Here is a 17,277-nt window from a genome sequence, read left to right as displayed (position 1 = left end):
GTTTCTAGCATTGGTCCCCAGCTTGAGATTTGCAGTGACCCATAAACCACTGCTTTTGTTGCCTTGTTTGACATCAGTTAGAGCAAACTTAGAAACACGTTGTTAATATTGCACATTCAGCTACATAGGGAATTCTTTGTATATTTAAATGATGGGGTGAATGCACCTGGAACATGTAGGTGGCTGAGGAATTGCTGCCTTCTGATACTCTTTGAAATCACTTATTAGCCATGAAGAAGGAGGTGGTACTCCGTGTTCCCAGAAGGGATTGAAAGAATAAAATCAGGACAAAAGGAAAACTTTTGAGGTTAGTGTTAAGACTAATATATGTGGAAAATAGGATGGTTTTTCTTAGTTGCTTAATATAGTTCTTGCATGAAATTGTGTCTGTCATTGTTTTCCTTTTATTACCCATGTATTTACCTGCCTTTCACACATACTGTTCTTTAAAATAAAATCATGGCAGCATGAAGCCTTTGTATTTGTTTCTAAAGCTGCTGAGCAAGTGAATGAACCAGCTTTCCTTTTCTTTAAAATAGGCCACTGAAAGCTATGAAGTCTTTTATTCTGAACTTCAAAAAATGTCAGATTTATGCCAGCCTTTCTGCTTTGTGATTAATTGGCACAACCCAGAGAACTTGGTATGGGGAAGTGCTCTGATAAAGAAGGAAACTGAGGCAGTATATAGGGCAATATACTGAGCTTAGTCAGTGATACTGTATTTTTTTAGAAAGCTGTATTACATGCCACCTTTAATGTTCTTTCAAATCAGTATTGTTGCTAAATATGTTGGCACATGTCTGTAATTCAGCACTCAGGAGACTGAGGCGGAATAGCTTGAGTTTGAGCTTAACTTGGACTGTAGGACAGTGAGACTGCATAAAAATGAAAAGAGAAAGCCATATCATGAAACTCTGTTTGATGTACAGAATTTTTTTTTTTGGCGGGGGTAGAGGGATTTGGTACAGGGCCTTTTTAGTAAGTAGTCTTGGCAGTCCTAGAGTTTGGTTTATTGGCCAGGCTATCCTTGAACTCAGATCTGCCTGCCTCTGCCTTCTGAGTGGAGATTAAAGGAGTGTGCTACCACTTCAGCTTTATTTAATTTTTAAAAATGGATTTATTTATTTTATGTGAGTAGTCTTCCTTTCTGTTTTTGCATGTATGTATGCGTAACATGTGCCTGTCTGGTGCCCACTGAGGTCAGAAGAATGCATTAGATACTCTGGAACTGGAAATTACAGATGGTTGTAAGCCACCATGTGGATGCTGGGAACTTGAACCAGAGTCCTCTGAAAGAGCAGTGAATGCTTTTGACTGCTCAGCCACCTCTCCAACTGCTGTGAAAAGGAAGTTACTGTACCTCTTAGGAATTTGCCTCTGTAAAGGAGAAGCAGACTGCATGAGTCAGTTCTAAAAGATTATGCAGAAGTGTAGTCACTAAAACCTAACTTGGTCAAGCATGCGTGTTTCTCTTTCTCCTGTAATAACTTGTCTAGAAGATAATTATATTGTATATATTCTGAATGTATAGCTTGTATTCTTCTCTAGTAAAGGAATTCGTTTCTTTTAAGCCATGGATATACGACAGTAATGTGCATACTTCATAATAATCAGAATTAATTGACTTTGTTTAGTAACTTAAGAATCAATATATTTTTGTTCTTTGTTTGAAACCAAATACTTTTGTCTTTAAAGTTTTGTAAAGTCTTTGCATGTAGGCATTATGGTGGTTTAGTTTAGTTGTAGTTTTGGGTACTGGAAATTAAGCAGAGGACTTTTGGGCATTCTAAATAAAAGCTCTCCCACTGAGCTATAGGCCCATGTATAAGACTGCATAAAGTCTGCTTTTCATTTTTTTTAGTTTGTTTTTTAAATAAGCTGTCAAGTATCCAAGGCTAGGCTAGATAACACAGGATGTTACTAGATAATTCTTGAAACTTTTTCCTCTACCTCTTAAGTACTAGGATTATAGAAGAGTATTAATTACCACACCCCACTTTATTCCCCTAATACTGGAGAATTGAGGCCTGGGAAATGCAAGCACTCTATCACTGGCCTGTATACTTTTACATGCTTTTTAGAATTTTATTTTTAAAATGTGAATATAAATTTATAATTATAAAAATGAACACTTTAATTTTGAACAGAAAATTGAAAAACTTGAATAATTGATTTATATTGTGAATTGAACTTAGATATTATCATGGCCTAGTTTCCATCCTTTACTACTTGACATCTGATTTAACATTTTGCTTTTTTTGTTTTGGTTTTTTTCTGTGTAGCTTTGGAGCCTGTCCTGGAACTCACTCTGTAGATCAGGCTGGCCTTGAACTCACAGAGATCTGCCTGCCTCTGCCTCTACCTCCTGGGATTAAAGGTGTGTGCTACCATTGTCCAGCATCTTTTTGTTCGTTTTTTTCTTTAAGACAGGATCTTTAGCTCTGACTGGTCTAGAACTTGCTGTGTAGACTAGACTGCCTCTGCCTCCCTAGTACTAGGATTAAAGCTGTGCACTACCACACCTGTCCAGTAATATCTGATTTTAAGCCCTTGACAAATGATAGAACGACATTTCAGCAACTCTACATGATTGTGTCTGTGTCCTTATATTATGTGGGTTCCCCAAATTGCATATTCATGATAATATGAGGCCAAGATTGTTCAGAATTATACCACTCGTTGCCAAGAAGATCTGGTGGTGGAATGGAGTAATACATCACACCCCCACACAGCATTTCATATGTGTGCTCAGCTTTAGAGCACAAATTGTACTTCTGTCTTGTTTCTTCCTGACCCAAACTATGTAGTTCAGCCATATGTTAAGCTTCATCTCAGCTAGGGCTATGAGCCAAGTGATTCTTTTTGGTTTACTTTAAAAAGATCTCTTGGGAAAAAAGATTTTTTTGAGATGCTGACATGATATACAATTTTTTTTTTTTTTTTACCTAGAAATTTGAAGAAGATTTTCCAACTTGAAAGCTTAATCAATTCCCTTTTGACTTTAGTATTGTATTTTACTTAATATAGCTCAGGTTGGCCTAGAACTCTTAGCAGTCCTCCTGCCTCCTGCTTTTTAGCATTATAGGCACGAGCCACCACACCTGGTGTCGATTTTAGAATTTGTACTAAATGTTTAAAGGTTTCTTAAAATCTTACTACTTTTTTTTTTTTGACTTGGGCGTGGTGTCCTGTATCTGTGTCCCAGCACATAAGAGGAAGGATGCAAGTTCAAGGCCAGTCTGAGACACATAGTAATATTCTGTCTCAGGAGGCCCTATGTCTATCATTCCCTACACCAATCGTGAGTGAGCAAGAGAAGTTATCAAGTCTTTGTAATTTTCTCAAAAAAATTAAATTGTACTTGGCACCTTTTAGGACATACTGGTGATGTGAGATGACTTATTTACTTTTTTTGGTTTTTCAAGACAGGATTTCACCGTCTGGCTGTGGCTGTCCTGGAACTCAGTGTGTAGACCAGGCTGGCCTTGAACTCACAGAGATCTGCCTGCCTCTGCCTCCTGAGCAGATATGCCACTACCACTCAGAAAAATTAGCTAATTTTTATTGAGTCAAAAGTGAAGGCTTTCTTTTTTTCATATTCATTTGTTTACTTTGATTGTGCATGTGTGGAAGTCAGGATGACTTTTGGGAGTTGGTTAGTTGGTTCTTTTCCTTTTACCATATTGGTTCATCAGGAGGTTGAATTCCAGTTGTCAGGTTTGGTGGCATGAACCTATGAGCCATCTCACTGACCCAGAAAAGTGATTCCTTTAGGATTTTGGGGTAGTGCTTATCTACATGGTACTAGGCCCTCAGTTTGGTCTCTAAAATAGCCCCTTAAAAAACAAAAACTCCCAAAATACAATTTTTAAAAGGGCTGATTAAAATATATTCTGCATTAAAGATAGAATACTAACTGTAAAGTATTGAAAATGTCTGATTTTGCTTCTTACACAGCTATTCTTTTGTGTTTGAGTTGGAGGGGTCTTACTGTACAGCCTGGTTATCCTCAAATTCATAATCCTATTTTCTCAAACCTCTGAAGTGCTGTGATTAAATCAATCTGTCATCATACTAGGGTAAAGAGAAATACCTTTAATTTTTTGTGCTATTGACAGTTGAACTCAATTCTGCTGTTTTCAAAGTAAAAACAGTCTTTGGTTGTTCCTCTTGAAATTTTGCTTGAGAAGAGGGGCATTTTTGAAATAAGTAAAGTTAATAAATGGTAATCAAGATGTTCTTTGTTGAGTTGATTTTGAAAATAAATGGTAAGCCAGTTTGGTGGCATATGCTTGTAATACTGGTACTTGGGAGGTGGTGGCAGGAAGATTTGAAAGAAGTTCAAGTCCTTGGCTACATAGTGCATTCAAAGCTAGACTGGGCATGTGAGAGCCTGTCTCAAAAAGAGAAAACATTTGAGTATTATGTTGTCTAGAAATGAATGACCTTCCAAGCCCTGAGGTCTATGAATGTTTTCCTGTTAAGTGGGAATCTATATTTCATAAAATTGCAATAATATAGACATTAAAGTTGCCTATTTACTGCTTTTTATCCATGTTTATGCAGTTGGCTGGCATTAAGTATATTTGTATTTTTGTGTGACCCTCGCTGCCATTTACTTCCAGAATTTTTCATCTTCCCTTACTTCAGTATTAAACAGTAATGTCCCTGGCAACCACTAGTCTACTTTTTATCTTTGAATTTGACTGCTCTAAGAACCAAATATAATTAGAATCATACAATATTTGATTTACTTATCTCACTTAGAATAATGTCTTCAAGATTTGATTTTATAGACATATGTTAGAATTTTCATCCTAAAAACAAATGTTTTAGTGTGTGTGTGTGTGTGTGTGTGTGTGTGTGTGTGTGTGTGTGTGTGTATTCCACATCTTATTTACCTCTTAGTAGACAATGTTACGTCAGTCTTTTTGCTGTTGTGAATGACTTAAATGTTTTAGAAGTAACTTAGGGGAGGTAGCAGTGCTTAGTCAAGCACTTGCCTAGCATTTGTGAGGGCCTAGATTCAGGGAATCAACACAAAAAAGTGATTTTTTTTTTTTTTTTTTTTGAAACAGGGTCATGTATGTAGGCTAGCCTCAGTCGTCATGTAACCTAGGTGGTCTTTGAACTTACAGCAGTCCTCATCGCTCCTCCACCTGCTGCAGTTGCTGGTGCGCACCACCACTCCAGCTCCTTAAAGGAAACTAGGAAGGTTTTTGTGTTCTAGGTAATACTGCCTGAATGTAGTTATTAAGAGAGTAGATGACGGAGTCATGATTCAGGCTATAAAGGGCTTGCCATGCACGCATGAGAACTTGAGTTTGGATCCCCAATACCCACATAAAAAGTAGGGCATGGTGATATGTATTTGCAATCCTAGCACTGGTGAGGAAGAAATAGCAGGATCTCTGGGCCTTGCTGGCCAGCACATCTAGTAGACTTGTTGAACCTTCAGATCAGTGAAAGACTATCAGAAAAAACTAGGTCAAGAGAGATAGAAAATGCCTGCTTCACCGCTGGCCTCCACATGCATGTGCACACATACAAAAAGAGCTTTAATTTTTCTTTCTTTTTCTTTTTTCTTTCTTTCTTTTTTTTTTTTTCCCCAGACAGGGTTTCTCTGTGTAACAGCCCTGGCTGTCCTGGAGCTATCTCTGTAGACCAGGCTGGCCTCGAACTCCTAAGTGCTGGGATTAAAGGCTACACCACCACCCAGCACAGTTTTTCTTTTTTGGCAGGGCTGTGAATTGAAGCCAGAGCCTCAGTCATGCTCATCAGATACTATTATATTCCTAGTACCACTAACTGGCTTCTATATGTGTTGCTTAAGATGTGTGGTCATATGATATATGATTTAAGATGTGTGGTCATATAACTTAAGATGAGTGACCATATAACTTATATGTCATTAGTACCTTCCTCTTTTGTTACATATTAATTTTTAGCATAAGTAGCATTACGTATGAAATAATTTATTTGAATCTGTCATTGAATTTGTTTACTTTAAATTCTTATGTATAAGTTACATGACTTGATCTGTTGAGGAGGGCCCTGACAGTGGGACCAGGACCTATCCCAGGTACATCTGGCTTTTTGGAGCCCATTCCCTATGGTGAGATACCTTGCTCAGCTTTGGTACAGAGGGGAGGGGCTTGGTCTTGCCTCAACTTGGTATGCAAGACTTTGTTGACTCCCTAAAGAAAGCCTTAGCCCTCTGAGGAGTGGAGGGTTGGGGGAAGAAAATCGAAAAAAATTTAAATTAAAAAAATGTATGTAAACAACTTTATTGGATGTACTAGTTATTGCATGCATACATGGAGGTATTTTTTGACAAAGTGTTTGTTTGTTTGTTTGTTTGTTTGTATTAAGACACAGACTGGCCTTGAACTCATGAGCTCAAAAAAAAAAAATCCTAACTCTGCCTACCTGAAACTAAAGGCATCCATGATAATCCTGTGAGGGAAGTTTTTTTGTCCTTGAGAATACTTGACTTGATTAAAATTGTAGTATTTAAGTTATGAAATCAGCCATGCAACCTAATTAAGGTAATATTAAATGTACTTTTTTTTCTTCAAACAGGTTTGCAACATTGTACAAGTCACCAAGCCAGAAGGAGTCCACAATACCGTTTCAGATCACAGTCAGTATTATTTAATCAGAATGGGATTTTGGTGTTGGTAAAGGTCATGTGCAAATGGTTTCTGTTAATCTTGTAAACAGCAAGCATATTTGAGTGTGTGTGTGTGTGTGTGTATTTGTTTGTTTTTGTTTTTTTGAGACAGAGTTTCTCTGTGGCCTTGGGGGCTGTCCTGGAACTAGCTCTGTAGACCAGACTGGTCTTGAACTCAAAGAGATCTGCCTGCCTCTGCCTCCCGAGTGCTGGGACTAAAGGCATGTGCCTGGCTCTTGAGGACAGTTTTGATATGAGAACATCACCAAAACAGTACTTACACAGTACTGTAGTCACAGTTGAACTGACATTTATCCTTGAGAACAGAGGAAATATTTATATATGTTCCACAGCATCTGTAAAATCTCCTATAAATATTTTTATGTTCAAAGTTTTCAGAAAGGGAAAGGTGCAATTGGACATGATGGTGCATGCCTGAATTTAGGAGACTGAGGTACACATAGATCACTAGTTCAAGGTCAGCTTAGTGAGCCTGAGTTCCTGTCTCAAAAATATCAGCAACAACAACAAAAAAAGGAAAATATTAATACTAGTAACTTTGGAGATACTTGTAACACTTTGAAATGCTAATTCTCTGAGCATTTATATCATTGGACTTCATACCCAAGTTGGCTTTGAACTCACTACAAAGCTAAGCATGACCTTCATTGTTTATTTAATATTTTTAACACTTTATTATTATTTAATATGTCTGCATCTGTACACTATTTTTTGCTTGGTGCCCAAGGAGGGTGAGCCTTCATGGGGGTGCTGGTACTCAAACTTGAGTCTTTTTCAAGAACAAGTACTCTTAACCACTGAGCCAACTCTCTCTATCTAGCTCTTGGTTTTGTTTTTTGAAACAAAGCCCTGGCTGTCCTGCAACTCATTATTTAGATCCTGCTGGCCTGAACTCAAAGAGATCCATTTGCTTCTGCCTTTCAAGTGCTGGGATTAAAAGTGCACACTACCATGGCCTGGCCAATCTTACTTTTATAAAGATAAAAAGAAAAATGAAAATCAGTTCTGGAAATGAATTCTCCACTTAGTTTTTATAGTACCCATACTTAACTTAGACTTACCTGCACTTAATTGTTTGGTCTTTTTGAGAATAGTTTTGTTATATAGTTTAGGCTGGCCTTTAAGTTTTGATTTTACTGCCTGAGGGATGCTATTTATTATAGATACTAGGCAAAATATTTTGTGAAAATGATTTATAAAGCACCTAAGTAGCAGGACAAACTACTCCTTTCTACTTCTCCCAACAGGTGCCATAAGTCTTCTCAGGATTCTTTTTAGAGATCATTCTTGTTGTTAACTTGGACCAAAGGGTGTTGGGTCTCAAAAGGGTGTTGGGCCTCACCGCTAAACTACGAGTCTTAGAGAACATCCTCATGCGGTGTTATTTAAAAACTATTTGGAAAATGCATCTTTGTTTTAATTGGTCTTTAAGTGTATTTGTGTATTTCTTCATTTTTCAGCCTCAGGGATTTAGAGATGCTGCTGTCTCTGCTGCTTCACAGACAGGAGGTTCTTCAGATCTCCGGAAACGGTCACGAGAGCCAGAGGAAGAGTGCTGACCCAAAACTAATGTCAGTGCATATAGTTAGACTCATGATGTGATAAAGATATAAACAAGTAGTTTATACTCTTTAAAATATAAACACATACTGTGTCATGAATGAATCAGAATTATGTGATGTAAATGGGAAGATATTTACAGAGTCTTCTCTGCAAAAAGCTCTTCCCCCTCCCCTTTTGTCTGCATGGGTATGCTATGGTGTACAAAGAGGACAACTTTTTGGGGAGTCGATTTTCTCCTTCCAGTTTCTGTTCTAATTTATTTTTATGTGTATAGGTGTTTTTCCTGTATATATGTATTTTTACTGTGTGTGTGCTGGCACCAACAAAAGCCAGAATATTCTGGTGGATCCCCTGGAATTGGGTTACAAATGATACTAAGGCATCATGAAGGTGCTGGGAACTAGATCCCAATCCTCTGCAATAGCACACACCTTTATTCCCAGCACTCGGGAAGCAGAGGCTGACAGATCTCTTATGTTCAAGACCAGCCTGGTCTACAGAGTGATTTCCAGGACATCCAGGGCTACACAAAGAAACCCTGTCTCTGAGGGAAAATCCAGTCTTTATCTGTTCTTGCTGTCTCCAATTGGTTTTGACAAACAAGTCAACCTGGCAGATGGTTGTAGCACGAATAATAAAAACTCAGAGACAGATATTGGGGTTCAAGCTGATGAACAGTAAAGCAAGGCAGCCAACCACTAGAGGGTTCTTACCGCTACCAAGGCTGGGACAATCCTATCCTCAGCATGACTGCAAAGTGAATGCCTCATGAGACCCTGAGACCCTGTCTTGCATACATTAAAGGCATGTGCCACCACTGCCCAGCCTCTGTGGCTAACTAGTGTGGCTGCTGGGATTAAAGGTGTGTGCCACCACTGCGTGGCTTATATGTCTGTGGCTAGCTCTGCATTCTGATCTTCATAACAATATATCACCATAGATAGATGGTGGTTGCATTTGGATTTCATCTTAAATTGAATTATCAATTAAAAAGATAGAGGTTTCCTTTTATTTCGTGTCATCAATATGATTACCCTTCCTGGTAATTGTTGTACATGCATGAATATTGATAGCGTGACTTTTAAGTATTCATCAAAGGTTAATGTGGCTAAAAATTTGCTTCCCAGGGAGGTATTATTGGAAGGTAATGGAAACTAAGAAGTGGGGTCTGATGGGAAATTTTAGATCATTGAGGGTGCACTTCAAAGAGGATTGTGGGACCCCAACTCTCTTTTTTCTCTTGCTTTCTGGTCCTGAGGTGAGCAGTTTAGTCCTGTCATGTGTGCATTTGCCATTGCTATCTGGCAAACCCACCAGAGGCCTGGAAGCAATGAGTTTGTGTGATGATGGGCTACAACCTCTAAAACTGAGCCAAAATAAACCTTTTATCTCAGCTATTACAGTGATGAAAAGCTAACACAAATATATTTGTGTGCACATAGAAAATATTTCTAAGATTTATGAGTGTTTTGCCTGCTTATATATCTGTGTACCATATGTGTGCTCGGTGCCTACAAAGCTCAGGAGAGAGTGTTGGCTCCTGAAACTGGTATTATTGGCCGTTCTGAAGTGCCATGAAGGTGGTGAGAATTAAACTTAGGTCCTCTGTAGGAGCAGCACATGCTCTTACCTGCTGGAACATCTAGTGCCCAGTGTTGCTTGTTTTTAATTGGTGTATTCATTGTACATAGTAATCGCTTTCATGATGGGATTAAAGGTGTGCTCCACCATGCTTCATAAAGACATTTTATTATAGGTTTGTATATCATGTACTCATCTCCAGTGTTTTTAATGTCATTTCTGTGTTTTACCATGTTGTGAACACAACTAGTACAACATAAGCTGATAATATAGTTTACTGTGAAAACTCATTTTGGGAAGAATGGATACTAGAAATTTATATTGTCCATTGCTGTACTTGGAAAATCAATTTGATTCCAAATAAGTATAGATGTTCATTACGATAAAATATAAAGTTAAAAGCTCACATAACCTAATTCAGCACCTGGTTTTGTTTATTTTTAGGATACAGGCTTAACATTTTAAATATAGTTATTACATATTTATATTGCTAGAGAAAAACTTTGAGATCATTTTATCAGACTGGAGAGATAACTTCAGTAAAATGCTTGCCATTCCGGCATGAGGATATGAGTTCCATCCTTGGAACCCACACGAAAGAAACCCGAGACAGGCAGATCACTGGGATTCACGAGCCAGCCCGCCCAGTGGATTCTGGGCTTCAAGCCAATGAGACCATCTTAAAAGGGTAGGGTGTACAGCTCTTGGGGAATGACGCTGTGAGATGTGATCAGACCTACACACACACACACACACACACACACACACACACACACACACAAAGAACCATTCTACCAATATCTTTCCTGAGTGATGCATGTATGTTTGTGTGCACATTTGTGTATGTCGGTGAATGTGGTAGTATGTGATCCACAGTCCACATGGGGTGGGTGGTACGATGACAACCTTTGTTGTTGATCCTTGCTTTCTACCATGTTTGAGACAGCATCTTGCTAGGCCAGCTGGTCTTCAGGCTGCCAGGGCTCTTCTGTCCCTGCCTCCAGATGTGCCACAGGGACACCAAGGCTACAGATGCATGCTCTTGACCACTGGTCTTCCAGCCCCACAGTTTGATTTCTGTCAGTAATGTTCTTAATCAAGTTTCTGCAATTGGTGATAAAATTATAGTATAACTGATAGAATGATCTAGGACTAAAGTTAGGCCCACATTCTTACTTTGCCTGAGACTTTCAGAAATCATACCAGTTTGGATTGGACATCTTTATTTTTCATATTTATTTTCACTGCCTTACTAATAAGGAATATTTTTTTATACATGACTGTTTGATTTTCTAACCTCTATTTTTATAAAGACATTATAAACCAGTCAGTCACTGAAAATGATTACCACTGAAAATATTGGGGGAAATGACATTTACTTTCAAGATCACCAGAGGTAACTGTGTCCCTGGAATCCCAGCACTCAGGAGGCTGAGGCATGAGGATTGCTGCTAGTTCCAGCCTAGCCTGAGATGTTCAGCAAGACCCCATGTCAAAAATAAATAAATAAAACAATAAAAATCTATAATCAGATTACATTGAATTTCAGTTTTGAGACAAAGCTGAAGTGTTCTATTGCTTTAAAAAAACATATTGAGTTACAGGAGAGAAGCTGACTGTTCAAAATATGTATTTTTAGTTAACATCAGTGCCTAAATTTACTGTTACTGTTAAAATTTACAGAACATTTTGCTCCCTTAGAACTGATTTTGGCATAAAATATGTTGACAAGATTTCGTGTATTTTTGACCACGGTATATTTCTTTGCTTGTTTTCAGTTTCAATTCACCTTTGACAGGCTTTTTGATATTTCAGCTATCTATTTGACTTTTGTTATGTGTAGTGAAATGTAAGTTTTTAAGTTCCATTTAAATATAATTTTTATGTGTAATTTATTTTATGAAGATATAAAAATTATACCCATTCAAAAGATATGGAGGCAGAACTCAATGAGATTATATCCTGCCTACTTTCAGAAATAAGTTGCAAGATAAGGGACAGCCGGGCATTGGTGGCTCACACCTTTAGGCCCAACCCTCAGGAGGCAGAGGCAGGTGGATCTCTGTGAATTCAAGGCCAGCCTGGTCTACAGAGTGAGTTCCAGGATAGGATCCAAAACAATACAGAGAAACCCTGTCTTGAAAAACACCCCCCAAAAAGAAGAAAGAAAAGGGACAAAAATCAAGTAGTGATGTAAAGAGATTTATGTCAAGAAGCCATATAAAGTGCAGCTCAAAGATTATAATTACAAAACTAACTGGTTCAAAGATTGGAAGTACACTAGTTCTTAGAAAGAAAGAAAAAGGTTGAAATGAAGACAAAATAAATAAAATGGCTTAGTAAGTCTCCTACCCCAAGCCAGGTGGTGGTGACTCATGCCTTTAATCCTAGCACAGGGGATTAATAGTTCTCACTTTGATACACATTATTATTGTGGGCTTTATGTATTGGTTTCTTATAGATTTGTTAACACTAGGTGATATCCTATGACATTAAATTTGTAACACGTTATGAACTCTTGAAGATAAATTATTTAGCTCCTCTTTTAACAGAAGATGGGATTCAGTAGGTCTTCTTGAGTCTAAAAGAGGTCTAATTACTGATTTGACCAATATAGCACCATACATAGAAGTAACGATGTTTACTCCTAAGACTAGCTAATACAAAACTCTGCTCCATCTCCTTGTTGAGACATTCGCTATTTTTTTGAGGTTTTTTTTTTTTTTTTTTTTTTTTTTTTTTTTACTGTAGGTAGAACCTAAGACTTACCACTCAGTGCCCTAAGTTATAAGGTCAACTTTAAAAAAAAAAAAAAAAAAAAAACTTTCTCAGCTATATTGCCTAGGTTAGCCTTGCATTGGTGATCTGCCTATTTAGTTAAGCTTATAGGCTATGTGGCCAGGCTTGGCTAGAACTTGAGGTCCTAAATCACTATGTATGATTTGTTTATGTGAGGGTGTCAGATCCACCTAGGTCCTCTGGACAAGCAGCCAGTGCTCTTAATCGCTGAGCCATCTATCCAGCCTCCTAAAATCAGTTCTTATTTCTAATATAATTACATATTAAGACACGGCTGTAGTGACACAAATGAGTCCCAGCACTTGGAACGGGAGAGGTGGCTCAGAGATTAAGAGCACTTACTGCTCTTACAAAGGCCCTGGGTTCAGTTCTTAGCACCCATGTGGCAGTTCACAGCCTTCTGTAACTTAAGTTCCATGAGACCCAACACCCTCTTCAGGAACCAGGTACATTTACAATGCACACACATACATGAAGGCAAATACTCATAGAATAAAAGTGAATCTTTAAAAATTTCAGCATTTGGGAGATCAAGGTTGGAGAGTCAGGAATTAAAGGATGGCCGTGAGTACATCGGCATTGAAGCCATCCTAGGCTACATGTGACCCATCTTACCTCCTGCAATTACTCATTTTCTACTGGAGTGGTTTCAGTGTGAATGAAAAACCTATAATGTAAATAAGTTATCTTGGACATGTAGCCCTGTTGAACCATCACATATCAGTCCACAAAGTGGAGTACCTTTGGAGACCTGCAAATAAGAACCACCTAGCCAAGGTAAGTCAACATCAGAGTTGTGGAAGAGCAAAATGATTTCAGTTCTAGACACCTAAGTTTTAGTACAGTTTGTTTTAAAGCAGCAGAAAACTGGCATAGTTTCCTGTGAGCCTTTCTGGGTAGTCTGCTAGATCTTCCCAAATTGTGTCTTTCTGTACTTTTTTTTTTTTTTGAAAAGAATTTCGAGTCTTCATGTTTTGTGTTTTTTGTTTCTCATTTTTGCCATTGATACTGTACTTTTCTATACTGATTATTTCCTATTGCCAAGCCTTCAGTCTCTCTTAGTCCATGCAGCACCCATCTGAAGGAATGCATTTCATCACATTTTCTTAGGGCTGGACATACAGCTTCTTCTCATCAAGATATAAACCAGGCTTGGAGGCAGGAGTATCAGAAGCTCAAGGTTATTCTCTGCTATATAGCAGTGGAGGTTGGGCTGTTCTACATGAAACCTGTCTTTAAATTTTTGTTTGTTTGTTTGTTTTTGGAGACAGGGTCTCACTTGGGAATTTACAGAAAAGATCTGCCCCTTTCTCCCCATGCTGGATTTAAAAGTGTGTGCCACAGAGCCCAACACCTAGTAGATTTTCTTAAAGCATAGTGCCTACCATGTTTCTTTGCATTGAAATTTTTCTGGTCAATACTTAGAAGAACTAATTAGTGTGGGGGAGGGGACTAGGGAAATTTTGGGTTAGGATGTTAAAAAAATTAAAATAACCTAAAAAATATAATAAAAATCACTTTACTTGTGTTAATTTTAACAAGCTGTTTTTACAAATAAAATACATGTCAAGAGAAAGAGGGGAAATAATTACAAGTTTATTTCCTAGATCTAAGCTTTCCCCACAGGTTTTATACCTAAAGAGTTGAAATTATTGGTATACTTCCAGTGATTAAGAATTCAGTATTTCATGTGGTAATTTGAGGATATTTGAAAAATAATTTGGTTTTTAAAGCTGTTTGTGGGTGTTTTGCCTGCATGTCTCTGTACCACGTGTATATCTGTGCACTGGGTCCTGTAGGACTGGAGTTAGGGAAGTTGTGAGCCACCATGTGGATGCTGGGAATTGAACAACTAGTGCTTAACCACTAAGCTATCTCACCGGCCAATGGGTGTTTTGTTTTGTTTTGAGACAGGGTATTTTATATAACTCGTTAGCCTGGAATTTTCCTGCCTTACCCCTAAGTGCTGGATTACAGGCAAGCACCACCATGCTAGGATTTGTAAATAATTTTGTTTGAAAGACGCATGCTTATTTTGCATATGTACCTAGATTTCTGCCTTTGCAAATAACTGCTTTGTGGTGCATTGTTATTTAGGTATGTAATAAAGGTTCAAATCTTAATTCTTAGTTTAATTACTGGAAGCCATGTGTGCTACCTTGGTGCCAGATATGTCATTTATAGATTACTCTTCCACAAGGCAGCAAATGACTTCATATGCCCAAGTTATTTCCTTTCTGGAAGGATGGATTGTGTCAGCATGGTCACCATGTGTGGTAATTGATAACGTCTGTGCCACATGGCTTGTTTCTGCTCTTGTCCGACACAGCTATTCTACCGCCTATGACTGCCATATGCTACAGCACTCTAGGTTAATGGAGTCATTTCATCTTCCCTTCTAGTCACAAATGTTACTGTGGCTCAATTCCATCAACCAAGAAGGAAGTATTTAGCAATATCTAAGTATAGAAGACACCTTGGCTAAGAATTTTTGGATTTAGTTGCCTGTTCAGTTTTCATTGAAAAGCTGCTGGTTTTTGTTTTTGCTTTGTTCTAGTTTTAATGAATGTTGTAGAGTGATGGGCATCTGCTGACCTAATTAGGACATGTTCAGTACCATGAATTTTTACATGTATTCATTCTAAGTGAATATTTTAAAGTCATTAAAAATTAGATGATAATAAAGGTAAAAGTTTATTACCAAGAAGTACTTTTTGATTTGTATAATGAAAATTAGTCAGAAAATACTGATGTGGATTTTTAGTAGTTCACTTTAGAAGAGTCATTCATTATAGAAAGAACATGCTATGTGCCAACATTTATAATATCAGGTCACTATCCACACTCTTCTTCTATAAGGATGTCCTAGTCCATATTTTGTTATCTACAGGTAAAACATTTAAAAGATTAGAAACTGTTTGGAGTACTTATTTGCCTTTACTTGTTACTACTTGGAGTGAATTTTAATTTTGATAGCTTCAGCCTATTCCTGCAAACGACTATGTAGCCTAAAAAAGGAAAGGAATTAAAAAATTAGTATAGCAATGATGTTAACTGTATTTTTATTTTTTAATCAACTGGGGATGATTTTTTTTAAAATATAGCTATTTATTGAGGTTCCTGTTTGAAATATTTTTTTAAATAATTACTTTTATGAGCACTGATGTTTTGCCTGCATATATGTCTGTGAGGATGCTGGATCCCCTAGGACTGGAGTTACAGACAGTTGTGAGCTGCCATGTGAGTGCTGAGAATTGAACCCAGGTCCTCTGGAAAAGTAGCCAGTGTCCATTCTGTAGTACGATGTGATTTGAGACAATGCTAATTTTTTTTATTTTAGATTTCCATATCTTAAGAAGATATTAACTGGACATAAATTAAGGAGTTACAGGTTTTTCAAAATTTCATGCCTTGGCCAGGGAGTGGTGGCACATGCCTTTAATCCCAGCACTTGGGAGGCAGAAGCAGGTGAGTTTGAGCTTAGCCTGATCTACAGGACAGGCTCCAAAGCTGTGCAATTAAACCCTGTCTTGAAAATCAAAAAAAAAAAAAAAAAAAAAAAAAAAAAAACTGGGCTTTGGTGGCACTTGCCTTTAATCCCAGCATTTGGGAGGCAGAGGCTGGAGCATCTCTGTGAGTTCAAGCCTCTAGCCTAGTCTACAAAGCAAGTTCCAGGACAGCCTCCAAAGCTATATAGCAAACACAATTTCAAATTAATGGAGTATCTTTAGAGTGTTTTTAAGTTTACAAAAGACTTGGGATAGAGTTAGCATATATGCTTTCTTCTCCCCCTCCTCCCATTTTTAATGTCCTGAACCAACACTGGTATATTAATATTATTTACTTTAGTCCATACTTATGTCAGTTCTCATGCCTATTATATGGACTACTGATGTGTATCCACTGTTTCAGAACTGTTTTCAATCCCCCCTTTGCTGTGTATATTGCATTCTCCCTATTCCTCCTGAGCTTGTGATAATCTGTTCTTCTAATTTTAGGAAATAATCCACTGTTAAGACTTTGTTTCAAGTAAACTCTTTGAGTAGAATCTTCCAAATCTAAAAATTGCCGTAATTTCAGCTTAACCCACTTTAAATTTGTCTCATATAATCCTTTCATAGTTTAAATTTTTGTTATTATATCATTGTAGTTAAAACAAATGCAGAAAATTACTTATACAATGATAAAACAAAACTATAAAACCTTTGTCTAATTCTAAAAGATTAGGAATCTGGAAGCTGCCACCATCCTGAGGCTGAAGGAGAATGGAAGATGATGTTTTCAGAGCTCAGAGACTCGGATCCCTGTCCAGCCTGAAGTCCATTGAGCAAACACGGGGAGCAAAGTCACAAAGGAGATGAAACAGGCTCGGTTCTGAGACAAGGGAGAAGAGAAGTGCTCAGGCAGTTTTGCTGTCCTCACAATTTCTTGTCAGAGCCTCCCACTGGCCAAGTGACACCTGAAAGGCAGCTGAAGTCAATGCTTTTTAAAAGTCAACTTTATTGAGATAAATCATTTACGTACAATATACTTATTTTAAGTGTATATTTTAAGCCTTTTACATGCTAGGCAAGTGCTCTACTGCTGAACTACATCTGTATTATCTTTAATGTATACTTTGATAATGATAATTTCATAAC

General features: G+C 37.7%; 1 protein-coding gene across 5 annotated transcripts in view; it reads left to right on the top strand.

The window, feature by feature from the left end:
• Rad51c (RAD51 paralog C) overlaps positions 1-16,964 on the top strand; it is a 28,896-nt gene extending 11,932 nt beyond the window's left edge. For 2 of the 5 annotated variants that reach the window (XR_007834836.1, XM_051189232.1), the window contains 3 exons: positions 6,583-6,643; positions 8,155-8,265; positions 16,860-16,964. Coding sequence is in view for 4 of the 5 variants with exons in the window: in XM_051189232.1 (XP_051045189.1) it covers positions 6,583-6,643; positions 8,155-8,253 (160 nt within the window). In the remaining variant the exon portion in view is untranslated. Of the gene's footprint in view, positions 1-6,582; positions 6,644-8,154; positions 10,255-16,859 lie in introns of those variants that run through there. The other 3 variants (XM_051189146.1, XM_051189399.1, XM_051189319.1) reach the window with 3 other exon arrangements.
• Positions 16,965-17,277: the final 313 nt, after the last annotated feature.

This window comes from Phodopus roborovskii, unplaced genomic scaffold (assembly GCF_943737965.1).
Source record: "Phodopus roborovskii unplaced genomic scaffold, PHOROB, whole genome shotgun sequence".
Taxonomy (NCBI): domain Eukaryota; kingdom Metazoa; phylum Chordata; class Mammalia; order Rodentia; family Cricetidae; genus Phodopus; species Phodopus roborovskii.
The sequence above is the reverse complement of the archived record's forward strand: the minus strand, read 5'-3'. Positions and strand labels throughout refer to the sequence as shown.